Source organism: Equus asinus, chromosome 20, assembly GCF_041296235.1.
Source record: "Equus asinus isolate D_3611 breed Donkey chromosome 20, EquAss-T2T_v2, whole genome shotgun sequence".
NCBI lineage: Eukaryota > Metazoa > Chordata > Mammalia > Perissodactyla > Equidae > Equus > Equus asinus.
Window position 1 is genome coordinate 86,256,303 of NC_091809.1, and position 27,719 is coordinate 86,284,021.

At 42.4% G+C, this 27,719-nt stretch overlaps 2 protein-coding genes across 2 annotated transcripts; both read left to right on the plus strand.

Annotated features, from left to right (window-relative positions):
- The first annotated feature begins 9,463 nt into the window (after positions 1-9,463).
- Positions 9,464-10,048, plus strand: LOC123279030 (RNA polymerase II subunit A C-terminal domain phosphatase SSU72 like protein 3-like). The gene has a single exon (XM_070491540.1). The coding sequence runs from the start codon at positions 9,464-9,466 to the stop codon at positions 10,046-10,048; it is 585 nt and encodes a 194-aa protein (XP_070347641.1).
- Positions 10,049-18,891: 8,843 nt separating this feature from the next.
- On the plus strand, positions 18,892-20,075 carry LOC106831721 (olfactory receptor 52B4-like). Its single transcript, XM_014842126.3, has 2 exons — positions 18,892-19,405; positions 19,645-20,075. Exons 1-2 carry the CDS (start codon positions 18,892-18,894, stop codon positions 20,073-20,075), a joined length of 945 nt encoding a protein of 314 aa, XP_014697612.3.
- Positions 20,076-27,719: the final 7,644 nt, after the last annotated feature.

Here is a 27,719-nt window from a genome sequence, read left to right on the forward strand (position 1 = left end):
CATTACAATCCTCTTGGCACAACCCAGCCAACAGGAGGGGGCACTAACTTTGGGCCATCCTTGCTACAACAGTGAGTTTGTTCCCTTCAGGGACACTCGAGCCTGTTTCTCAGGACTGCTTAACTCTACTCAGGAAAATGGCCCATATTGAGGGACAAAAATTTGACTCACTCCTCTTGTGCTAAAATGATACTTTATGTTTCAATACAGCCTGTGTCACTAGGACACCACTAATTGGCCATTAGGCTTACACTGCCTGCTCCAGGACAGGAAGTAGAGGCTTCTATGTCATTACACATTCCTTTAATATACTGTGAATGCATGCAAGCAGTCCATTAGATGGATGCACCAAAACTAACTTAACCAGTTTTAAAAATATATGTTTATGTGCTCCTTCCAATTTTTTCATATTATGTACAATGATATAATCATTATCTTTCCATGTACATTTTCCAACTTGTCTGGTTACTTCTGGAGAGTAAGCTGATGGGTTTGGGTTGATGGGATTTGGATTGGATTGAAATGTAAGCATATGTGTTAAAGGCTTTTTCTTTTAAATCTGTAACACTGAACTGTCATCCATGAGGTTTTATTGGTTTATGATCCCAAGTACAGCATATCCATGTGTCAGCCTGCTCACACCCATGCCGGCACTGGGAATTAGCATGATTTTCATCCTTGCTGGATCAGGAGGTGATTCAGCAGGTGACAAATGGTGTCATATTTTTGTTTTAATTAGAAATTCTGGGGTTACTGGTGAAGGTGAACTTTCCTTTTTATATGTTCTGCTGGACTCCTCAGATGCTGCCTTTTGGAGAGGGGTTGATGCTGTGCCCTGGGAGAGGGAGAGGGGCCCGTTTGTGAGAAGAGGGAGCCTGAGGGGGCCTTATCATTGTTGTCCTCTCCTGCTGCCCCAACCCTCACATAGAGGTCCACAGGTCAGGAAGGGGGCCTCCTGTGTTTATGCCATCCGGGGACAGTGCAATGAAAAATGGCTGCAGGAAGAAGAGGGAAAGAAGGAGTGTCTATCATCAAACACAGTGAGGAACGGGAAATAGTTCCAGAGAATCTGAAAACTGTAGCTAGAAAATGAGGCTGAGAAGGTGTCCTATGAGAAATGGACAAGGACACAATTTACACAGTAAAGAGACAGAGGGACAGACAAGAGACACAGAGAGCAGGACAGCAGCTGACACAGAGGCAGCAGAGCTGAGAGGAAGAAAGTGTCTCTCACCCAGGAGCTCCGAGCAGCACAATCTTGTGGTCAAGGGGACAGCAGAGAGGAAAACCCCACTTCCTCAAGGAGGCAGAGCCTTTCCAAATTTCTCAAAACTTTCCTTTCCTCCCAAATATGATGGCCCTGCCTATGCCACAGGCTCTGTCTCAATTACCAAAATATGTGTCACAATGAGGGTGGGAGGGGAGAGATCTCAGCCCCTGGGACGGCTCCAGTGAGGGGCAAGGAGGCCTTACCAGGTGGTCAGAAGACTAACAGGATCCAGCTGAGCGGCCCCACTTCCCAGCTCCAGGACGACACAGAGGGCAACACAGAAGCCCACGTTCCAGAACCTCCGGGAAGGCCGTGTGAGTGGGAGCCTCTCCCCCGAGACCAACACAGATATTCAGTTTCCACATTCCCTCCAACATTACAGGCAGCTGTCTCAGATTCCGCATTGTCAAGGCCTCTCCACACCTCACCTGAGAATCTGCTGGCTACAGGATGTGTTCCAGGCCTCACACAGCAGTTTCTCACCATTGCTGCTTGGGGGATATGACCCAGGTCCAAATCTCAGGTGTTGAGTGTTCTTGAGACAGAGGAGATTCTCCAAAATAGGCAGCAGTGAGATGACAATCCTTCGGGCTGTTGAGAGAACCACCAAGGGGAAAATGTCTCACTTAGTCCTGAAGTTTCAGCGTCTCTTTGAAAAGGGCCTAGCACATAAAAATTATCTTTAGTCCCCATGAACTCTTTGACAAGGATGCCAAGAACACAGCGGGGAAAGGACAGTCTCTTCAATAAACGGTTTTGGGAAAACTGGATATTCACATGCAGAAGAAGGAACTTGGACCCTTATCTTAGGCCACTGTTGATGTTAAAAAGGACCAGCAGTGGCACTGCCATGCTTTCTGTAAGAACCTCAAAGAAGTCATGGGAACAAATGTAGGTTAAAAAGTCCAGTTCACTGATGTCCTAAAGTATACTAGGTATAAACTGTTGCCTGGGTTTTTGAAGTAATTTCGGTGAAATAAACAAACTCAGATGTTCAGTCACAGAAATACAAGATCAAACGTCTACTGATTTCAGATGAAAAGGTGCTTAGAGAAGATGGACCTTCTCATCGAGGGAATTACAGAAAGACGTAAGATAACTTTGAGGGCAACAGATTTTTTTTCCAGGATAGACTTTAAGAAATGGAAAAAAAGGTAGTAATAATGAAAGAGATGTTCATAACATTAGAAAAAAGACTGACTATAAGGAAAAACCACCTTAATAAAAACTAAAATTAAGCACATTCAAGGTTAGCTAAAAAGAAAACAATCAGAGACAGTGAGGAGTTGAACAGCGGTCAGATCCGGCAGTGAATTTAAGGTGTACTCGCCTGGAAGTTCTCCCCACAAGCACCGCAGGCATCAGGAAGGCCACGGAGCAACGTGCTCCCACTTCCTCTAGCTCTCAGCGCCCCATCTGTCAGCTGTCACAGTGCTGGCACACTCTGGCTCTCCCCGAGGCCCAGAGAGAGAAATGAAGAGAAACAGACAAGACCATGGCCCTAGAAATACTGGCTTTTCCAGTACAGTACTGTTTACTATCTGACGACAGGAAATCCTGGATGTCTGGGTGAGATGAGGTCTGAGAGTATTCCTGCTCTGGATATTCCCTGTCTCCGGGAGAGAGTGGCATATTTGAAGCAGTCGCTTAATTACAAGAGCTGTTCTCTCATATATCCTACCACATTTATTGTCAACAACCAGAATTTCCGAAATGGTGAGGACAGGAAAGAACTCTATACATGACTAGTCCATAGACTACAAACCCAGCTGTAATAGGCGGGCCACTTGTCCCAGTTTGCCTGGGACTTTCCTGGTGTAACCATTGGAAGTCTGCATCCTGGGAAACCTCTCAACCTCTCAGTACTGGGCCAACTGGGCCAACTGGTCACCCTAGCTGCCTAGTAGAGCACACTGATGCTCAGAGAGGGGAAGTGACTGGACAAACTGCAAAAAAAGAAAAAAATAGGGTTCAAGCAATAACTCAGGCCTCTGGCTCCCAGGGGATGGTGATTTCCACTAAACTAAGATGTGACATCACAGAAATCCAAGAATGGTGGGAGGAGCCCAGTTAGGGGGACTCTAGCTTCAGGCAGGGGAAACCTAAGCCTCCTCATGCCCAGGATGTGATCGTTTCAGGATGCGGCCATTCATCAGACAGAACAGAGGGAGCCTGAAAAGTAACATACAGAGCTTACTCCTCTTACTTACTCCTCTACTCCAGGACTATCCAGTCGGGCCTGGACCTATTTCTGAGGCTAAAATCGGAACTACGGAATAGAACCCACCTGAGGAGTGTCTCATGGATCTTCCTGGGGAATAAGAGCAGCCAGAGCTCAGGAAGCTGGAGAGGAAGCACAGAAAAAAATATCCATTGTGCATCCACTGTGTGTTTCACAAACGCTTCATTTGGGTCTCAGACAAGTTGGGAAATGTTTTTATTGCATGAAAATGTTGGTTTCCTTGTACTTCAACTCACTGCAGTAATTCCAACTGTATATCCTGTGAAATCTTAGCTGAGAACTTCTCTTTCAACTCTCTGGTCTCAATTGACCTCCTAAATTGAAACACTTGTTTTTCTTGGCTCTCCTTTTAACCTTCTATTTCTCCTCCTCTCCCTTGCCACTCAGTCCCCGTGACCACAGGGTGCTGCCTCCCTCGGCCCCACCAGCCTCACCTGCCTCACGTCAACTATCATTCCCCTTTGGGTCTGCTAAGGAGGAGCTGGCGGGCCAGGGCGGGGCCTCGGCGAACCCAGGGCCTCCCTCAGGCCCCGAACGTCCGCGGCGCCAGCAGCCACCTGGGAGGCAATGTGACAAGCGGTCAGCTGCCTCCAGCCTCGCCCCTCCTCTGCCTGGGAGGGGACAAGGGGAGAACCAGAAGTCCCTCGTGGGGATACGTCCTTGTGGGCGGTGCCACCTTGCCCGGGCTCGGCCCTGTTAGACGCAAAGCCATACTCCCTGGTTTCCTCACCAGGTGGAGATGCTATGGGCGCTGTCACTGCATCTGATGGCTCCACCCCTACCCAAGATAGCAGAGGGAGGTGGCAAAAAGTCTTACTCTTTAATGTATAAGCCACAGATACAGTACATAAACTGATAGGCACTTTATCTGTGCTTATTAAAATTTCATGGGGGCAATTAGGAAAAAGTTTAAAAAGGCTCCTTAGGTAGATGATAATGAATAAAAGATTGAGAAACACTGGACTAGACTGATGAGAAAAGAGAAACACTAAGGTGTATGCTGGTAAAAATTTTGAACTCTAAGGAGAAAGAGAAGAATCTTACAAACATCCAGCTAAAAACAACATTTTATGTAGCAAAGAAGAAGCAAGCTGGAATTATATTTTTCATCTCTAAGGCTGAAACTAAGACAGTGGAATGGCAATTAAAGACTACTGACACCCAGCCTACACCCCAGCCAAGATGTGGCTCATCTGGTAGGGTGACAGAAAGATACACAGCAATTCAGAGAGTCTATCTCTCACGTGCTCACTGAGCAAAATACGCGAGAGCAGACTTTCCAAACGTTATCACTTATGTGAACCAAAACAAGAATTCAGGAGGAATGTGAAGAAAAGAAAGGAAACAGAGGCAAGCACTGAAGCTCGGACTAAATATTTAAATAATTTATTATGAAGTCTAATGGAAAAAGAAGGTGAGACCTCAGGCACGGTCCATTCTAAGTTATGAATAAGATTCAGAAATGAAAGGGCCCATCTCCAAGATAAATTAGATTAAGACTGTTGAACTAAAATTAACAAAATATCTCAGCGAAACCTGGAAGTTAGGAATAGGGGCACTGAAAAGGAGAGTGAAGACATTTCCAAAACTTTTCAAAAGATAGTATGCAAATGTGCTCTGATTAGGAAGGCGGGAAAGTGCAGGTAACACTTTGACAGAACTGAAGATCAAAGTAGAACTTTCTAAGTCAAAAGAACAAAATGGAATATACAACAACTTGATAAAATTTTCTAAAATGAAAATCAAAGGCAGAAAAAACAATGTAAAATAAATAAAATGCAAGGAATGAAGTATAACAGGCATTACACCAAATGTGTATGGACTAAATTCCAGTACTAAGTAAATTTTTAACAGTAAAGGGTGCGTGGGCAAACAGACAACAGGAATAAGCAAATGAAATCAGGATGACGAGACATGCCGTGCCCAGAGATTCTGATTCAATTGATCTGAGATGGGCCCCAGGTGTCAACATCTTTTTTTTTCTTTTTTACCCTCTTAACAAATTTCTATGTGGACAATACATTATTGTTAACTGTGGCATGATGGTCTACAGAATATCTCTAGAACTTAACCATCTTGCATTCCTGAAACCTTCTATCTGTTGAATAGCAACTCTACGTTTCCCCTATACTCGGCCCCTGGTAACCACCATTCTACTCTCTGCTTCTGTGTTTTGTTTTTATATGAATTCCAGGCTTTAAGCGATAAAACGGTTTGATAAAATTGGCCTTTTTGATGGTTTTGGTCTATGTTGGTAAGTTCTTTGAGATGTCTTTAGTTGACTAGCCAGCTTGTACTAATTCAAAAAGCCATTGCAATACAACACACTTAGGTGACATTTATAGCTATAGTAAGATTTCTTTTCTTAAAAAAATCACTTTATTGAGGTATGATAGACATACAAAAAACCGTGCATGGGGCTAGCATGGTGGCATAGTGGTTAAGGTCGTGCATTCCTCTTCTGTGGCCCGGGGTTTGTGGGCTTGAATCCCTGGCACAGACCTATACACCCCTCAGCAAGCAAGCTGTGGTGGCATCTCATGTACAAAATAGAGGAAGATTGGCAAGAGATGTTAGCTCAGGGCCAATCTTCCTCACCAAAAAAAAAAAAAAAAAAGGAGCTGTGCATATTTAATGTATACAACTTGGTGAGTTAGAGATAAGTGTACATCTGTGAGACCATCACCAAAATCTATGCCATGAACACATCCATCTCCACCTCCAAAAGTTTTTTCCCTTCCTTCTTGTCTTACTGTCTTTGTCTCTCTCTCTCCTTTCCTCTCTCCCTTTTATTCTTCTCCCTCTCCTTCCCCTCCTCTTCCTCCTTCTTATTTATTTTTTTGTGATAAGAGCACTTAAGGTAAGATCTAGCCTCTTAGCAATTTTTAAGTATACAATATATTAACTGTAGTCACTATGCTATACAGTAGATTTCTAGGACTTATTCATCTTTGTACTCTTTGACTAATACCTCCCCATTTTCCTTCTCCTAGCCCCTGAAGACCACCATTCTACTCTCTGCTTCTATGAGTTTGACTATTTTGGATTCCTCATCTAATTAGTATCATATAGTATTTGCCCTTCTTTGTCTGGCTCACTTCATTTAGCATAATGTCCTCCAGGTTCATCCATGTTGTCACAAATGGCAGGATTTCCTTCTTTTTTAAGGTGGAATAATATTCCACTGTAGGCATACACATTTTCTTTATCCATTCATCTGTTGATGGACATGTAAGTTGTTTCCAGGTCTTGGCTATTGTGAATAATGCTGCAATGAGCATGGGAGTGCAGATCTCTCTTCAAGATCCTCATATCAATTCTTTTGAATATACGCCCAGGAGTTGGGGGCTATATTACATGGTAGTTCTATTTTTAATTTTTTGAGGAACATTTATGTTTTTCTCCATAGTGGCTGCACCAATTTATATTTCCACCAACAGCACACAAGGGCTCCCTTTTCTCCAAATCCTTACCAAGACGTATTGTCTTTTTTCCCCCAAATTTTAAATTTTTCCCCCAAATTTTAAGTTTTGATAGTAGCCATCCTAACAGGTGTGAGGTGATATCTCACTGTGGTTTGGTTTGCATTTCCCTGATGATTAGAAACATTTGGTAGGAAGGGGATCGAAATGTGCAGCCACAGTTGACAGCCACTTCGCTACAAAGTCGCTCTGACCAGCTTCCTGAACTGGAGCTGCTAATGATGCCTGTGTCCAGAGGTGCCTAGGAGACCTAATACCTCCCCAAATCTTTCTTTTCTTCAGATTCAATTGTTTTTCAGATTCTAAATGACTTGTGCATCTCAATGGCAGTGGAAACATTTTGTCTGCCCCACGATGTTTTGTAGTGGTAGACTCGCCTCAGCTCTTCCATTTCTTTGTTGCTCCTCTCCTATTTTCAGGCAGATCAGCTGAGTTAAAAAAAAAAATCTTAATCTAATTCTTAAACTGATTGCTTTCTTTTCGTCTTAGGTATAAAGTTAGCACTTTTTGCTGTGTTTGTGTTTACTCTCCTTTGCCTAGACCTTTCCTTTCAGGGTCAGGCATTTTTTTTTCGAATATACTTCTCCAGGTTTTGTCTTGTTTGTGTTTCCCCATAGTTAGAAATACGAAGCTGAGAAATTCCAGTTCCCTGGAAAGCAGCTAGTGTCCAAATAAGTTGTGCCTCCCTGGGTTGGCACTCTCCCATCACATCAACACCTCATCCAACATCTCCCTGCTGTTCCCTTGGGTCTCCTGGTTTGTCTCATTTTGACTATGCCGTCACTTAGAAACAGCATAAACTTCTTGACATCCTCCCTGAGGACACAGGCAATACCGGTAACACCGCCGCTAATAACTGTTCTGAGTTGAAACTCACCTGTGTAATACATTTACTATTTTGCACTAATCCTCCCAGTTTCAGCCCTTCGTTTCTATCCAACTTATATGGAACCACTGTGTGTACTAGTCTTCAAGGGTTGGTTTAAGAAAGTGTTTCTCAAATTCTTTTGTAACATGGTCCTCCTCTTGGGTAATGATTATGGTCTGGGCTCTGAGACCTGCCTTCTCTCCATTTCTGAGAATCCCTTTGGCACGAGTCACTGACTCTAATAATACATTTTACGGTACAGTTAAGATCTGACTGCCTTTTCATTTATACCAGGCCTTTTTGCCATTACGACTTTTGTCTTAAGAAACTTCTGCTCCTCTTTGATTCCTGAAGCAGTGCTTTTGACAGCTTCCCGGGAACATCTGATGTGCCATCAAGTTTCAGAATCTCAGCTTGAAAGCAGTTGCTCTGAAACTGGTGTACATCAAAATCATCTGGAGGGCTTTTTCAAACACAGATCAATCAAGTGTGCTCTACTCCCAGAGTTTCTGATTCAGTGTTCAGGGTCCAAATGTGCATTTTTACAAGTTCCCAGTTGATGTTGAGGCAGCTGGTCTTGGGATCACACTTTGAGTAGCTTTAGGGTGTTTACTGATTTAGAATATTTGCAATGTGAGAATCACTTTAATTAACAGAGGCATAGGCAAATACAATCTGTGGCTTTATAAATAGAGTTCTCTACTGCACCATTATCAAGTGACATGATTATCTATTCTTACTGTTTGGTGCCCCATTCATAATTTTTTGTCTATATTATTTGCTTGATAATTATGAAAATAAAAGAAAAATAATTTAAAATATACTGTATTTTCAGAATGGAAAACACAACTGTATTTGAAGAAATAATAAAGCAGAAGGAGGCTTCCCTCTGTTTCTGGATTCCCTTGAGAATCATGAATTCAAGAAAATCAAATGCAGAAAATGCTGTGTTTTGTAACTCCTCAAATATTATCAGCAGGGATGTTTTCCAGCAGTTGATTTCTTGCATTGGGGAGTAATTTTATTAATTAATGGGCAATATAATGTACATCTTCCTGTGATTTATACCTTTACATTTCCAGAACATCAATAGCATATTAAAAAACATGCAACCATACTTGTAATTATATGTCTAATTGAATGAGGTGTAAGCTTGGGAAATTTAAACACATTTTTCACAAGCATGTCCTGAGGTCATTGGAGAGGCCGGTGACAAGCTCACAAGTAGCCTAGTTATGTTGGCTAATATCAATAACTATCCCCATAGAGAGGTGAACCTATGGAACTAACTCCAGATTTTGAAATGCTACCACAGGGTGGCAACGCCTTGGTGGAGAATTGGAGGTTTAGGTGATTCAATCACGGACAGTTCTCTTGATTAGATTAGGTTCTCCGGCTGGAGTCCATGATCACAATCCAATCAATCAAGACGTTCCTGAAGTCTCCTCCCACTTTGAGATGACTCTATATAAACCTGGTTCCTGTTCTTTCACACTTTGCTAGTTGGAAGAGCTGTAGCCGGGTGGTCATATCCCTGGCTTCAGAGTCCCTCCAGCCACTGAAGCCCACACGTCTCACTCAAGTCCCAAGTGGCTACCATCATGCCCTCATCCCCGCTCAAGGTGGCTGTGGTGTGCAAGAGTAACATGAACAGGAGCATGGAAGCCCACAGCATCCTCAGGAAAAAAGGCTTCAGCGTCCGGTCTTTTGGAACTGGATCTCTCGTGAGGCTCCCTGGAACGGCACACAATCTTCCTGTGGTTTACAATTTCACAACCACATATAAAGAGATGTACAACGACCTTCTCAGGAGAGACAGACAGCACTATACCAGGAATGGAATCTTACACATCCTGGAAAGAAATGAGAGAATCAAGCCCCGGCCAGAAAGATTTCAAGAGTGCCACGAGGCTTTCGATGTCATCTTTACCTGTGGGGAGAGCATCTATGACCGAGTGGTGGAAGATCTGTGTGCCAGAGAGCAGGAGACCTTCCAGCCTGTGCACGTGATCAACGTGGACATCCAAGACACCCTGGAGGATGCCACCCTTGGAGCTCTGCTCATCTGTGAGCTCTGCCAGCACCTCCAGCACGCAGACGACATGGAAGACAGTGTGGATAAGCTGCTGCTCATGGTGGAGGAGAAAAGAGGAAAGAGCTTTCTTCACACGGTCTGCTTCTACTGAAGAGCTGTGCTGCTTTTGGCTCCTTGGTCCATAAAAACTTGTGCGTGGAGTTTTTGACTAGCCTGTATTTTCCGTGAAAAGTGTATTTAAAGCCTTTTCCACTAAATGCTATTTTTTTAATTTTTAGGTGTGCCACCTGGGAAGAGCTATGAACAAGAAGAACATTTTAAGGAAATGAGGACAAGGACTTCTAATAGTCATGAAAAGACTCCAAATGTGGGGGACGTTGTTCTAGGTACTTTATACGGAGGAACTAATTCAGTGCTCACATAGTCCTGTAAAGAAGTTTCCCTCATGACTACATTTTGTGGATAAGTAAACCAAACCGTATAATGGAGTACTAGACAAGTGATTTGTTGAAGGATATTAAGCGAGTAAAGGCCATCGATTTTTTTTTCAGCCTTCTTTCTGAAGACTCTAGCAGAGAATTAGTTTCCTTGCTTTTTTCTAGCTTCTAGAAATCACTCACATTCCTTGGCTCATGGCCCCATCCTTCCATCTTCAAAGTCAGTCATGGCGGATTGAGTCCTTCTCCATTACATCGTTCTGATCTCCTCTTCTGCCTCCCTTCTCCATATTTAAGGACCTTTGTAATTGCATTGGGCCCACCCAGATATTGATTCAGGTTGATCTCCCTATTTTAAGGTCGGTGGACTAGGAAACTTAATGCCACCTGCACACTTTAATTTAAAGTGTACTGCTTGCAATATCTGAGGGTGTTGCCTCTGGAAATATAATAGAATGAAACAATTAAAAATCTCTAGGAAAGTAAGCATGGATGACTCTTCATTGGCTTAAATTTTTGGGAGCTCCTTGGATTTCATTAATCACACAATAAAGTGGTGTGTTGAAATTAGAAGAATAGGCTGTCGCTTTTTAAAACAATTTCCTTTTGCTCATTTTGAGAGGTATATTAATTATAAGGGTGTTTTCTAACGAAAAAGTGGTATATTGCGTTTTTACTCATAGATGGCTTTACTTATTGATTGTATCTACTTTTCTAATGCTGATTTCAAAACCTCAGTAAGAAAATGAATTTATATTATTGCTAAGAACTTGGAAGTGTAAATAAGGAGAAACATCCCCAAATTAAAAGAAATGATTTAATTTTGATGACAAGTGTGTTTTTCCTGTTTGGGGACTGATCGTCAAACTCTTAAGCCACATTACTTTAAGCTTTATCAATTAAACTTAATAAATAATTCTTTCTACAATAGTTCTTATACTTAAGATGTTCATTAGTTTACCTAATTGGATTACTTGGGAATAAATCAAGGCGTGTCCATATGACACAAAATGAATTTCCTCTTGGTTATCCTTTCCAGAGGGATCACACCTGCCACTTTAGTGTTTTTTCTGTTGATGCTGCCACAGATGTCCTTCTGGGGCCATGCCAATGCACAGACATTCAGAATTACAAGAGTTGACACCCGCTGGGGAACCTCAGCCAGAGAACAAATTTCTTCGTCTTTTCTTTCAATCAAAGGATGGCACTGAGACAGGATTTGTATGGTTTCTCAAGGGCCAGTTTTGCAGATTGGACTTCTAGACCCCCTAGTCACCTTTGCCAGCTGGCTAACACATCTGTATTGGCTCTCCACCATGCTCCTTTCCTCCTCTGTCCCCTCTCCTGATCTGTGGGGTCGTAATTTCAAAAAAGGAGACTTCCATGAGTACTCCAGTGCACTTCTCAGGTTGCTCCCCACGCGATCTCAAGGTGCCAAATGACACTGCATTCACTGGGCTGCCAGGTGGTGTTCAGCATGGTGCAGGGGAGGGGAGTCCCTTCTTCCAAATGCTGTGTCTGTAGCCCCACATCGTTAAGGTTAATGCTGCCAAATCTTACCAAGCTGAGTGTTAAAATCATCTTCTGCTTTCACTTCTCTTTGTTTCCTTGGAATTGGGTTGTGGATCAGATGCCCCTTAGTCCTTTCCCATCCTCTTTCTCTATTTTATGCTCCAGGTGCTCATACTTAAACTTCAACAATCTCCCTTCCCCTGGGCTTATCAACTCTTGAAAAATATACACCAACATTTCGTGAGATTAGGGGGAGCACTGACTCCTATGTCCAGCAGATGTATTCAGACTCTGAATCCTAATTTAGGCTCTTGTGCCTATAAATAAAATATTTCTTCACAGCTGCTTTTAACTTTATAGATTCTATCACATAATGACCCTTAAGGAACGCTATCGTACCTCAGAACCTTTTTTTAAAGCAAGAAGTGATAAACGCAATTTATGAACTAACCTCATAGATCAATGCCTTTGTTATATTTTTTTCTCTCCACTTCCCATTTCCCCTCCTTCAGTACTTTTTTTCACATGGCTGTTAAAACTGTATTTTGAAATAAAGATGTGATCATATTATGTACTGCTTCAAAATCTTCAATTCCTATGAGGCTAGCCCTGGGGTGGAGTGGTTGAGTTTGCGTGCTTGGCTTCAGTGGCGTGGGGTTTGTTGGTTGGGATCCTGGGTGTGGACCTACACACTACTGGTCAGGCCATGCTATCATGGCATCCCACATAGAAGAACTAGAACGATTTACAAGTAGGATATACAACTATGTACTGGGATTGGGGAGGAAAAAATAAAAGAGGAAGATTGGCAACAGATGTTAGCTCAGGGCCAATCTTCCTCAGAAAAAAAATCTCCAGCTCTTACCTTTAGGATAAATTCCAAAAACTCTTCTCAAAGGTAGTTAATACCCATCACAACCTGTTTCTTTCCTCTAATGTATTGATCCTCAAATCCACAACCTGGATACATGCATTCATTCAGCAAATGTTTATTAAGCTCCCACCACGTGGTGGGCACTGTTCTCTGCACTGGAGGTGCAGCAGGGAACAGAGCAGGCTAACCCCTGCCCTCCTGGAAAGACATTGCAGCTCTTTGGCCCCAGGGATATGGGTGTGACTGAACCCGTGTTCTTGAAGGACAAGTTGTCGCCCGCAGGTATCCCCATAACTCCCAAGTCTGCCTTAGCTTCCACATAAAGGTCTACCATGGGCAGCTGGGTTTTCCTGCAAGCCCAAAACAAGATGATTGGACTCCCCAGTTTCTAAGCAGCTCTCCTGGGGGCCTAACAGAGCTCATTGTCTATCCTTCTACGGAGCCTGGTGTCCTCTTGCCAACCAGAGTCTTTCTCCCTGTGCCCAGATCAGTGCATTGAGAACAGGGTAAGGAGGAGGCCTTTCTGCTGAGTTTATTTCTACTTTGCACATACTTTTACCTTAGAAACATGATAAAATTCTGGCCAACAAATTTTTATGGTGCAGAATGCACCGCAGGTTTTTAGAATTATGGACTATGGTCTCATCTTAACAGGTATGGTATTTTTAGACATCAAAATCCTGGGGTGAAAAAAGTATTTTTATTTTCCAGAACCCATATACATAGCTAACATTTATTGCCTGATTTTTATAGGTTAACCTGTATGCATGTATTACTTTGTAGGTATTAACTTTTAACCCTAACAACAATCTTCAGCAGTACAGTAGCCCCCGCTTATCTGTGGGGAATATGTCCCAAGACACCCAGTGGATGCCTGACACAGCAGATAGTACCGGATCCTATACATACTGTTCCTTTTCCTAAAGAATGGGCTAACCGGCGGGTAGCATGTGCAGTGTGGATAGCTGGACAAAGGGATGATTCACATCCTGGGCGGGAGGGAGGGGGATGGCTCCACATTTCATCACACTGCTCAGAACAGCAGGGAGTTTAAAACTTATAAATTCTTTATTTCTGGAATTTTCCATTTAATATCTGGACATCAGTTAACTGCAGGTAACTGAAACTGCAGAAAGAGAAACTGCAGATAAGGGGGGACTACTGTAGGTTCTGTTATCCCAGATTCCGTCTTGGGAAACTGAAGCATAGAGGGATTACATAATGTAGCTCTGTGGTTGGTCATTTGGAGGCTGGATGTGAACTTGGGCAGTTGACCTCAGAAACTGCTTGCTTAGACACTAGGCTGAACATAGTTCATGTTATATATAGTTTTTATATCCAGGCCTTTTCCTACCTAATGTCAAAAACTGAAACTAGTCATTTTTGAGTAATGTAATCCTGTCAATTCAGAATTTTCTCAGTCAGTTCAGGGTGCATCCCCTCCTCCTTTCTCTCCACGGCTGACTCTAGCTCCAGGGCCTTGTATGGGGCCAGGGCACATGTGGGGAGGAAGTCATTCATGACACGGACATCTGCATGGTGGTGGCGTTCAGGGTGGCTTCTGACCATCAGCATCGATGCTTGCTGATATCTGTGAAATAGACCTTGTCCATTCTAGTTCTCCCATTGTGGGTCTCTGACCTGACACTGCAACATCCTTGTTCTGACCATGAGGCTTCTCCAGCCCCACTCTATTTCAGGTCCTTCTGCCACGCTGTCATTGGCTTGGAATTCTTTTATGTGATTTTTTTTTTCAAGTTCATTTTATTGTGGTAAAACACTCGCCATGAGACCTACCCTCTTAAAAGATTTTTAAATGTACAATACAGTGTTTGTTGTTACTTTTAGCCACAATGTGTACGGCAGATGTCTATATCTAATTCATCAAATATCACTGACATTTTACACCAGTTGGTTAGCTTTTACATGTATGATATTTGGTGCCCCTCTGGGTGTGGAGAAGCCTCATCCATATAGTCATGTTAAATGCTTAGAGCCTTTTCTCCACTGTTTGGTGCACAAGGTTTTCACATATTAGCTTCAGCCAAGGAGTCATCAAGAGTCCACTGGTCACATACAATTATGGCTGTTCGTTTACACCTGTTGACATGGAGAAGAGAGAGGTGGGCTTATCTTTACAAGTAGGTGCAATGCATTTCTGGGCATTTATGGGTCTTTTTGAAAATATTAAAAATAGATTTTAGAGTTTACAGAAAAGATAAAACTTAAAAATACCACCTATTGTGAATGAAATGCAGTGCACAAAACCAGGATTCTATCTTGAGTCTGTCACCACAATAGGTCCTCACGGATCTGATCCCTTCTGGAGTCTGCACCTGCTCCTGTCCTGACAGTCGCTCATCGGGCTCCCTAAGCCTCGAGTCTGAAATGATGAATAGGCTAATTCTATGACAAAGATGTACGAATAAGTAAAATGCATTAATTTCATATAATTTAATTAATTAATGAAAAACTAGTAGGATTTTCAGAAAAGCATAATGTATGGAGGACTAGCTAGGATGATACACCTGTGTGTTTTTATATCAAAACACAAATTTTTTTTCTGACGGTGAGATTACTTTCTTCTTTTTAACTGTCTTTACTATCTGATTTTAAAAAATAATGTACAAGATTACTTTTTTAAAGATTGGCACCTGAGCTAACATCTGTTGCCAATCTTCTTTTTTTTTTTCTTCTTCTCCCCAAAGTCCCCCAGCACATAGTTGTATATTGTAGTTGTGGTCTTCTGGTTGTGCTGTGTGGGATGCCGTCTCAGCATGGCCTGATGAGCGGTGCCATGTCCATCCCCAGTATGTGAACCAGCGAAACCCTGGGCCACCGAAGTGGAGCACATGGACTTAACCACTTGGCCACAGGGTTGGCCCCAAGATTACTTTTATAATCAGTTAGAATATAAAGTTATTGCCAAGTTGAAAAAAGTTCGCAATATACATTCAGGATGAGAAAAATCTAAATAAAATTACTTATAAGAGAATATAAAGACAGCAGGAGAATTTTTTTCCAGCAACCATAAATATGGATTTTTGGTGGCTAAGCACTAAACTGAACGATCCACTAGGCTGGCAAATGAGGTGAAAATGTGCCACAAATATCAAGAATCATGTGTTCTACAAATTGTGCATGGTCATTTATGTACCTTTATGAAGGAGTTAAAACTCATTCCTTATGACCCCAAAATATGAATCTTATGACACTCCAGGGAGGACTATAACTGCAACACCATCCTTTACATAAAGAACAAAAATTTGAAAATCATCTTTGCATATTAATTCCATGCACTGATATTGCAGATTGAAAATAACTTTAATACTCAGTGATTTAATTCAATATTTAATGCCAGCGTAGGTATTCAAACAGGCCTGTGGCAAGGCCGGATTAGCTGGGAGAGGGTTTTTGTAGTGAAACATCATAAATGTGAACACTCGGTGTGGGATAGAGATCAGAGCATGTGGGGAGGAGCAGGAGTCAGGAGAAGGCCAGGGAGGTGGGGAAAAGGACTTAGGGGTCTGGGATTCAGGTCATCTGGGAAGAGGGCGAGGCTGGTGGAGACAGCTGTGTCCCTGAGGCTCGGATGTAAGTTCTTCCCTCAAGGGCTCTCATGAAAGAGAATAAATCGCCCAACTGCCTGGCCTGCAACAAGCTGAATTTCATCTCCAAACTCACATTGCTTCCTGAAGACTCAGGAAAGGCTGGTGAGTGAATTAGACATCTGCAGGTGGGGCGGTTCCAGGATCAAGGTGAGGACTGGGCTGGTGTCAGGTCCCAGGTAGGCCAGACGGGACAGGACTCTTGGAAGCTATTGGCACATGTGGACAAAGAATGGTAAAGACCAGAGGCACGAATCTGGTTGGTTAGAGCAGAGGAGGAGGGTGAGGTCTGGGAAAGGAGGTTGAGAATATATGGATTTGCTGAAGTTACTGAAAATTAGTAAATAAGGAGATACCATCCAAAAACAACAGCTGCTGTAATAATTAGACTAGATGTGAGAAACAGAAAACAGATGGACTTACTGTAGACCCGTCCTGGCAAAATATGAGAAAGATCCTGAAAATGACAGGCATCTTTGCTGTGGCACCCCAAGCGCGAGGTGGGAAGCGGATTTGGGGAGCCACCAGGGCGACCTGGGCAGATGTGAGGAGAGAACCATGGAGAGGAGGTACTGAGTGGGGCATTTAGGATGAACCAGTGTCAGACCAAAGTCACTCTATCAGAACACCAATTCCACAGGCAAATTCTGTATCCCTAGCTTCCTGGCCTCTTTCTGTGGCTCCGATTTAAAAATTTTCCCTGCTGTTCCTTTGCCTAAACACATGGTTTTCATGACCTTCTGTAATGCCTTCCTCTCCAGCCCTGCCTTTGTAGACTTGCGTCTTCCCTGGCCTCTTCTTTCTTGCTTTTATCTACTTTCATTTTCTGTCAGGTCGGTGGGGCACACAACAACCCTCATTTCCCTCTGGTGCTCTCCCTTTTGTCTTCTATTTTTCCACTTTTTCCAAGAGGAAGGCCACCCTCACTGGAGAGAGCCTTCTCACAGAGCAGCAATATGCTCAATAGGAGACGATTCCAAACCGAAGGCCAGCTGACTGGACTCCTTTGATGGGTGCCTCTGATGAAAGAACACTATCTCCCAGCACTTGGAGCGTGGTCAAAGAAGTAGATTTTCCTTCCCAGGAAGGAAAACTAGGGGCATCAAGAGGATAACTGGAGTGGAAAATATAATGTTAATGAGCATAAGATATAACTTAGCCAATGAGCTAAATATTTTTAACTACCCCTTCACTAGAGGGAATTAATATTTGTCTCCAATTCTTCAAACCTATCTGCTTACAAATTTCCTTCTCTTTAGTCCACAAGTCTATAGGGTCCTAAAAGTTCCCATTTTTTTTCTATATCCCCAGTTTGTGATATAGTGTCTGTAAAATAGTTATTGCTCAAAATACACTTGCTGCATGACTGAGTTAATTAATGAACCAAAGTACAACTAAGAAATAAATGTTAAATTTCTACATGCAAAATGTCCTCCAAATGTCAGGCAGCCCTCCCCATGCTCCTGGCAATAATGCATTTCTTTTTCCAATTTCAGTCATTTCTAAACTTAGCTCTGTAAGGTGTCAGCACAAGGAGTGCCCCACTTCAGGCACAGAAACTTTGTCAATGTTACCTCTTAAGGTCTCTTGACCTTCTTCACAAGTGTGCAAACTGTAAGAGATAAATTCAGAAATTTTAAATCTCGTTTCTGTCAGTTATTGGTTTGTGATATTTGGCAAATGATTCACATTCATTGAGTCTCAATTTCCTTTAGTGTGAAATGTGAAACATATTCAGTTCCTGGAGTGCATAGTCAACACATAAATGCAAAAACATATCAAGGGCCACATGCAAAGTGCTCACTACAGTCTCCAGCATGAAGCCGATGTGTGATAAATATTAGATTAGTTCCTCTGTGACTGGACTGGATGATGTTCAGATCCCTTCTATCCCCGGAACACCACTGGCCATTTAGAATCCTGTCTCTTCATTCAACTACTGTTCCAACAAACCTCCACAGGTGATCTTTCTAGAGAAGAGTAATTATTCTAAACTACTGGCTTCAAGACATCTGATGGCCGCCCCCTGTGAAAAGGATGGAGTCTAAGTGTGAGGTTGTGATCCAGGCCCTTCACAATCAGGAAAAATCTGTCTGTGCAACCCCTCCCCTACCTTCTCCTGTATTTCCTATGCCTCAGCCACCCTGGGCTGAGGAAATTTCGAGAATGCAAACATTTCTCATGGTGATTCCCCATTTTCATTCTTCATCATGTGATAAACTACTCAACTCAAGTCAAGTACCATCTGTTGCTGCCTTCCCAGACACACACATGGTTTCCTCTCTATATTCAGGACCAACTGTTTGTAGGAGAAGAACATACAACAATATCTTTTACTTTGATTAGTTGGAAATGTATATCTTTTAATCAGAGTGTCACTCCTTGGGGCAGAAAACATATCCTATTCATCTTTGTACGTCTTATTATTTACATGTTCAAAGAAGATGGAGAGAGCGGAATTTGCCAAAATATCCTGGTTTCTTCACAAAGAATATTACAAAAAATGTGTGTTTTCCTGTGTCTCCATGAATAAGAGGTGATGGCTCTGGTGGTCTCCCCAGGCATGACTACCTTAAACCACACTGGTGTTAGCCACACAGTCTTCCGCTTGCTGGGCATCCCTGGACTTGAGGACCAGCACATGTGGATTTCCATCCCCTTCTTCATTTGCTATGTTGTCGCCCTACTTGGGAACAGCCTGCTCATCTTCATTATACTTACAAAGAGCAGCCTCCACGAACCCATGTACCTCTTCCTCTGCATGCTGGCTGGAGCAGATGTTGTCCTCTCTGCGTGCACAGTACCTCAGGCCTTGGCCATCTTCTGGTTCCATGCTGGGGAGATCTCCCTAGATCGCTGCATTACTCAGTTCTTTGTCACACACTGCATTTTCATGTCTGAGTCAGGAATCTTGTTGGTGATGGCATTTGACCGCTACATCGCCATATGCTACCCCCTGAGATACAGCACTATTCTTACACACGCACTGATTGGGAAAATTGGTGTTGCAATCTTTCTGAGAAGTTACTGTACAATTTTCCCCATAATATTTCTTTTGAAAAGATTAACTTTCTGGCAAAATAATGTCATTCCAGGGGCTGGCCCCGTGGCCGAGTGGTTAAGTTCGCGCGCTCCGCTGCAGGCGGCCCAGTGTTTCGTTGGTTCGAATCCTGGGCGCGGACATGACACTGCTCATCAAACCACGCTGAGGTGGCGTCCCACATACCACAACTAGAAGGACCCACAACGAAGAATATACAACTATGTACCGGGGGTGGCTTTGGGGAGAAAAAGGAAAAAATAAAATCTTTAAAAAAAAATAATGTCATTCCACATACCTTTTGTGAACACATTGGCTTGGCCAAATATGCTTGTAATGACATTCAGGTGAACATCTGGTATGGACTTTTTGTCATAGTGTCAACAGTGGTCTTAGATGTCCTGTTAATTTTTGTTTCCTATGTGCTGATTCTCCGTGCTGTCTTCCGCATGCCTTCCCAAGATGCTCGCCACAAAGCTCTCAACACGTGTGGCTCCCATGTCTGTGTCATCATCCTCTTTTATGGGCCTGGGATCTTCACAACACTTACTCAGCGGTTTGGACGCCACGTTCCACCTCATATCCACATCTCGCTGGCTAATGTCTGCATTGTGGCTCCACCTATGCTGAATCCCATCATTTATGGTATCAAGACCAAGCAAATCCGAGAGCAGGTGGCTCACATGTTGTTTCCAAAGCAGAAATAACTTTGGAAGAGGAACAGAGTTTTCAGCATCTCTGACTATCCATGATGTAGTCGATGGGAGTGGTGGGCGGAAACATTAGTAGTAAGCTGAAACATTAGGAAATAGCTCAATGAATTCTGTTTCTGGAGTAAGTTCACCAGGAATGCTGCAGGACTTACATCTTCTATTGTCAAAGCAACAGAGAGAGCAGTGCCACGTTTGATTGAGCAAGTCACCTCCTACACAGAGCCTGTGGTTGGACATATGAATTTCGATCATGTAGCCTTCATTTCACTAGCCTGATCTTTAGTAATAGATGGAATGAGAACAGTGCTCTGGTCTTGGAATTTGTTCAACTATTCCTCACTGAGTTTCTCATTCTCTGAGACACCTTGTGACATCCATGCACAATCACACACAAAGGACGCAATGTGTCAGTTATGCAGGATGAGTAACTTCTGGAGATCTAATGGATAGCATTGTAGCTATATACTGTATTAGTATGCTGTATTGTAAATTTGTATTTGTATTATAAATTTGAAATTTGCTAAGAGATTTGATCTGAAGTGTTCTCACCACACAGATACACAAATTGCAACTATGAAAGGTGATGAATATGCTAATTAGCTTGATTGTGATAATCATTTCACAATGTATTCATATACCAAAACATCACATTGTACATCTTAAATATATATACTTTTTGTCAATTATATCTCAATAAAGGAGGAAAAAATGAGAATTCACCTAAAATATAACCATTAGATGGGTTAATAATTTGGTGTGTATTCTTCCATATCTTTATGTATATTTATGCATTTGCATAAAATAATATATATATGAACATATTCATAAATCTGGACAGACACATACACAGTTGTGCATTTAGAAGAAGTGGAATGATCTTCGTTATGGCAGATTGCCGTGTGCCGTCACCTGACTTGTCCGTGACTTACATCAGCAAGTTGTGAGAGGGCCTGACGGGTCAGTGTTAATCCCTGAAAAGAGAAGGGGGATGGTTTGGAGAACGCTGGTTGTGGATAGTGGAAGTGGCGTTCCTCTTCTTGCCCAAGGATAATCCCTCTGGTGTGACATTGACTCCGGCAGGGGAAAGGGGAATTCACAATGCTCGAGGCAGCTACCATATTGTAGCCAACTCCTGAATGGTGGAACCACGACATGCATTTTTCCAAGTTCCTTTTATAGCAGGATGTTACAGTGGAAGTTAGAATAGGGTCTGCATTAGACACAGGGAGTGTGACCAGGAACTGTTGCATGAACCCAAGGCAAGACCATTACCTTCGAGATGACTGACATAATTGTGCCCAGGAAAGACATTCCATAGAGATGGAGTCAAAACAACTCCCCGAAGGCCTTTGTATGAAACACAAATGCAGGACAAGCGTAGAAATGGATGTGAGCCCACGGTGAGGTTGCCATCCTGAGTAACAGCGAGTACAAGTTTGCTTTAAGAAGCTGTCCCACTTGTTTATTCCCCCTTCACCTACTCTGGGTCTTTGACTCCATATAGCAGCCTTAATAGAGCCACAAAACCTAAATGTCATCCCACCTCCCTCCCTCCCCAACTTGCTTAGAAGGAACGCCATCCACCACCGCCACAGAGTATTGAATGAGTCACTTGTGTAAATGGGTTTAAGACATTTTTAGGAACACTTTCAGGATTAAAACATATTAAGCACATATTTTTCAATAAACACACCCTAACAAACAAAACTAAAAGTTTGTCAACAAAAAGAGTGACTCAGTCAATATTAGTGTATACTTGTTATAAATTACCAGGACTAAGCTAAGGCCTGGGGAGACAGACATAAATATCATAGTCCCTTCTCTTAGAGAGGCCATAAACTAGAGTAGACAAAAATTAAGCAATTAAAATGCATTGTGATAAATTATGTAGAACAATGAAGGACAGGCACTTCACCCAGCTGGGAGTGAGAGAACTCCTCCTACAGGAGCTGATTCCGGCACTGAATATTGACAAGCAGGAAGAGTGAGCCAGGTCGAGGGCTTGGGAGAGGAAGTGGCCAATCTGAGAAGGGCAAAGTGAGGAAAGCAGTGTGTGGAAGAGGAGTGGCAAGAGATGGTCCTTATGAGATAGGCAGGGGGAGAATGAGGAAAGGCCTTAGATATGAAGGACTTCAGGACATGCCATCCCAAAATATGCCACTTTGGAATATTGATTGTTTTGAGCTGAAGGTGCTTGAAAAACAGCCCATGCAAGAAGGGCTCTCTGACCTACCCTTTTCTACTTAAAAACTGGCCACACGATTTCCTTTGAAAAGGTGTGCTCCCTGTGCTGGAAAGAGAAGAACATCCTTATCTCCAGAGACTGGGAATCAAGTCCGATGGATCTGTACAAACAAACTTACTAAAATAACCCTTATCTTCCACGAGTTCCCGCCTCCCTCCCCCCATATATCTCCTAGTCACTTCCCTACAATTTACTGTCCTTAGCCCAAACGCTTTTGTCTTATCATTTCTTTACAAATTTATCATTTCTTTGTCTAAAAGGTATAAAACCTTTTTTCTCTTGTCACTTGTTCACGTCTTCATTCTCTTCTTAATGTGTATGTAAAATTTTAAATGTACATGTAAAATTTTAATATATTATATATACGTAAATATACATATTATATTTATATATAAATACATATATTTAATATACCATGTATATGTAAAAATTTAATATATCTTGCTTTTTTGTCTGCTTAATCTGTTTTCATGTCAGTTTAACTTTTGGTTCCAGTCAGAGACCCTAACAGAGTAGAGGAGAATTTATCCTTCCCTCCAGATTCCACACTGGAAATTTAGACTTTAACCTGAAGTTCACAGGTGGCTGTTTGAGAGTGTTAAGTAGAAAGTCATGATCCGATTTTGGATTTAGAAGGTAAATTATGCTGATTTTCACCATTAGGATTTTGGTATATGAACTCAGACAAATGAATTAGACTCAAATTTTGGAAACTGGCAGCATCATCTATGTGTCAAATTATTAATGGAAGTCATTTGATCAATTCCTGCTGCCACATTTGCCATTGTAAATACTGTAAAAAACCAAAATTCAACTGAGTAAATTGGAAGATCTAATTGGTTTTATCAGGCGATTCACGACTCAGGCAGCAGCCCATCTAGGAAGCAGCAGCGTGCTCCAAGGGGCCGTCCAAAACGGAAGGTTTTTATAAAGAGGGGCCTGGGGCAAGGGAGTTATTAACAAAAGAAAATAAAGGATTATTTCAGGCACGTTATCTTATTTTTTGGGGAAAGAAAGGGCAGGGGTTTTATCATGTAGATTACTTCACTATTGCAGCTCGGGAAATTTCAGATTGTTTAAAGATCACCTTCCTGAGAGACTGAAATTGTAATTGTCTTGGTTTTGTTGATGCAAAGAAATCGATAATCTACAAATCAAAATTGGGGTGAGTTTATCATGAGGTAACCCTAAGGACGCTATATCCTGGGAGAGAACCTTCACGAAGGAAGGAAGTGCTCCAAAGTGGGGTGTACAGGGTGGCTACATAGCATATTGGAACAAAGAGCATACATCACATATGCTAGTGAAACTGAGAACTAAGGAGTTAGAAATCTCCCCTAGAGCAGAAACTTTAGGATAAGCTTTGCTAACTGCAGCTGTGCGTATTCAACATAAGCAACTGTTGTTCAAAACTAACCAGGTCTTTCTGTCCCTCTTTAGTATAGGAGGGAGCTGTCTTTTCCAGGAAGCCAAGGTCCAGACGTTAAGATTCAGTCTCACAAGGCCAAACGCAGACTGAAGACGAAAACGAACCAGAAAAGTTCCAGTCAAGGAAAAAGAAATTCAGTCTTCAAGGCCAAAATGCAGGCTGGTGGGAAGACGCCAACCAGCAAGGCCACATGCCCCCGCTCCTCTACCGAAAATGCCGGCACATGCTCTCTCTCCCCTACCTACAGCCCCAGGTAAAACCCCCTACCTTCTTCCCTTCAGTGAGGTGGATCTGACTTTTAACTCCCACATCCTTGTCTGGCTGCCTTTTGATAGTAAACCTCTTTTCTTGCTGCAAGGCTGATGTTTCAGTTTTTTTTTTTCTTTTTGGCCCTCCTGTGGGATGGGTAAACGAACCTGTGACTATGTTTGGTAACAATAGGAATGTCCCTTTTACAATAGTCACAAGATTGCTTTGCTGGCACAGCAGCTCAGTGAACACAGTAGGCCAGTGGCCAGCAGGTCAGTAGTCACAAGGTGAGCACAGAAGGTTGGTAATTAGTCCTTAGTTTCTAGGAAGAGATGCTTATCCTTAAGGAAATGCCGATATGGGGGAAAACTACATCCTTATCTTTAAGGGCATCATTCTTGTCTTTGGAACACTGTAAATGTTTAAAGCAGATGTACAATGCATGCTCAACAGGCCACATTAGGCCCTTTTGGAAAAACAAAGTCAGGCCAAATTAGTTTTAAGCCACATGGCTTCCAATATATCCTATTTCTTGCCATTTATTCATCAGCTTGCTGTCACGGGGACCATTTTGGTCCTGTTCTTCCTTTCTTTTAACAATAGGGATACTCAAGTACAGGAGTTTTATTACACAATTTATTCCAGATATTTGTTAAAAAGAACATATGTGTTACTTCAACTAGTTAGGATTTTTAAAAACTCTTAAAGTCCTTGTCTTTAATTAATTAGTTCCACAAATATTTATTGGACGACTACTGTGGGCTGGACACTATACCAGGTAGTAGGTTACATGATAAGCAAAAATACCTCAGGATCATTCAATCAGGTGAGAAAGAAAGATAATTAAATTATCACACAACTGAATGGGCTTTCATGAACGCTTTGGGATTTCAAAGGAAAAGCTGTTGGAGCCTGGGGGTGAGCATAGTCTTCCTTGAGGGAAGCGACCTTAGGCTGCCATCTGATGGCTGAGTAGACCATTTACAATGTGTTTGTGGATGGAGTTGAGGCGGAGAACTTTGAAGGGAGAGCACACAGCCTGTGCAAAGACATTGAGGCTAGATGGAGAATGGAAACTTAAAAGAGCTAAAGAGGACCAAAAGATCCCAGAGTGTCTTTCTGACAGGCCAGGTTAGGACCTGTCTCATTTTTCTTTAAACAAGGGAAGCCATTGCAGTCTTTCAGCAAGGGCCGCTCCTGATCAGATTTGTGTTTTCCAAGGACACCTCCATCTGCTCTGAGACCTAGGCTGTAATGGGGCAGAGCGGGAGCAGAGAGACTTGAGGGAATCTCAGGCTTGCAAAGTGAGGGATGGAAGATATTTCCTGTAAGATAATCTACTTCTCAAGCACACTTAACCTTGGACCTGAATTGTCCTGGTGTCAGCTATTTTTCATACAGCTTCTAGGGCTTTACTGCTCCAAATGTGGTTCTCAGCCTAGCTGCTTTGGCATCATTGAAACCAGCAAACAGCCATTGATGATTAAGTATCTAGGTACTAAATTTTTTTTTCAATTACTGATTATATCTTTTAGCTGTTTAAGCCACCCATTGTTAACTGTGCTGTTTAGGCAATATGCTATCTGACTCCCACTAGGCTCCTACAGATGATATCTCCCTGGAACCTGGGTCACCATGGTAATGGGTGTGTGAGCTGTTTTTCAGGAGTTAGAACTCCTTGTCCACTCCAGGCCGGTTGAGACCACCAGCTCATCAACAAGGCCCGTGCACATGTCCGATAGGTGACCTTTTGATGTCAAGAGGCTAAAAACTCCACCCTCACATTATGCTAACACCGCCATTTTGTGAACATGGGTCCTATGAAGAGGTATGGAGTCTGACTACGCTTGCGCAGATCATCAATTCCCTCACCTCTCCTCACCTTCAATCACCTCTCTCCACATTTCAGACCACCTTTCCCATCCCATGAATATCCCTGAGTCCCTATTTTTGGGGAAGCGAATTTGAGGTTCATGCTCTCGCTTCCCCACGTGGCTGCTTTGTGAGTAAACCCTCTCTCTGCTGCAATCTTGTTGTCCTGGTGTTTGGCTTTCTGGGTGGTGGGCAAAAATGAACCTGGTTTGATAACATCATCTGGGAGCTTGTTGGAAATGGTCAATCTTGGATCCCAGTCTGGATTAATGAATCAGAATTTGTATGCTAAGAAGCTCCTCAGGTCATCTGAATGCAGGTGTTTTGAGCAGCACTGCTGTAGGGCAAAGATTCTCAAATTCGGTTGCACATTAGAAACACCCAGATAGTTTGAGGATCTATTCCTATCTAGTTCCCACCACCAGAGACCTGGATTCAACTGTAACAGACATACATTTATTTATTTATTTATTTATTTATTTATTTTTGGGTGAGGAAGATTGGCCCCTAGCTAACATCTGTTGCCAATCTTCCTCTATTTGGTACATGGGATGCCACCACAGCATGGCTTGATGAGTGGTACGTAGGTCTGCACCTGGGATCCAAACCTGTGAACCCCGGGCCACTGAAGAGGAGTGCATGAACTTAACCACTAGGCAACCAGGCCAGCCCCTGTCACATTTTTTTCCCCTGAATCTAATGATTTTTAACAATTCCCCAGGAACTTCTAATGTACAGTCAAGTTTAAAGAGGAACTTTACATTTTCAGAGACCTCTGCCTTTTGGTAGTTTTCTCAAACTTTGGTGAGCATTGGAGTCATCTGGAGGGCTTTTTAAAACACAGATCTCTGGGCTCCATCCCCAGAGTGTCTACTCAGCAGGGCTGGGGTCCAAGTTTGCATGTTTATCAAGTTCCCAGTTGATGCTCATGCTACTTCTCTGGGGATCACACTTTGGGAAGCCCTGCCTTAGAGTGTATAATGACTTAGGAAAATTTGCAATTAACAGTCACCTCTTATAAGAGAAGCATGAAAAATACATTCTGTTGCCTCATAGATAGATTCGTCCCTGATAATTATAAAATCATATGTTTATCAATCCTTTTTGTTTGATATTCTCTTCATAATTTTAAAGTCCATAACATTCACTTAATTATGATACATAAGAAAATTAGAATCAGTTTAAACATATTGTATTTCAGTATGGAAATGCTCAAAGCTGCACTTGAAGGCACAAAAAGTAGGCAGAAGCTTGCATCGATTTCTGGATTCCCTTGAGAATCACGATTTTAAGAGTATCAAATGCAGAAAATGCCGTTTTGTTGTAACTCCTCATATACTCTCAGCAAAGATGCTGTCCTGAATGTGATTTGTTTGTATTGGTGAACGATTTTATGAATTTTTGGGCAAAACTATGTGCTATCTTTCTATAATTTACACAATTGCACAAGAAAATCCAAATGTATGTTAAAGTACAACACTTGTAATCATATGTATACTTAAATTGGATGTAAGTTTAACATTTTTAATCAGATTTTCCAGCCAAATTCGTTAACAGTTCGTTGCAGAGCAAGTTTCACGCTTACAGGTAACATAGTTATCTTGGTCGTTATCAGTCTCAGCCCTCAGTCACCATGTGAATCAATGGGGCCAACTCCAGATCTCCAAACACTCCTGTTTGTTGGCCACACTTACTGAGATTTAGTGATTCCGTTGATTCAATCACCCTCACCGCTCACCTGATCAGATTACATTTCACCTGATCATAATCCAATCAATCAAGACGTCCTGGAAGTCTCCTCCCACTCTGAGGAGGTGATTCTGTCCTTTCGCACTTTGCTACT

Excerpts from the sequence above, each read along its gene's own strand:
- LOC106831721 (XM_014842126.3), top strand. The coding sequence starts at position 18,892 with ATGACTACCTTAAACCACACTGGTGTTAGCCACACAGTCTTCCGCTTG. Across the intron at positions 19,406-19,644 it reads GAAAAGATTAACTTTCTGGC|AAAATAATGTCATTCCACAT; the intron begins AAAATAATGTCA and ends AATCTTTAAAAA.
- LOC123279030 (XM_070491540.1), top strand. The coding sequence starts at position 9,464 with ATGCCCTCATCCCCGCTCAAGGTGGCTGTGGTGTGCAAGAGTAACATG.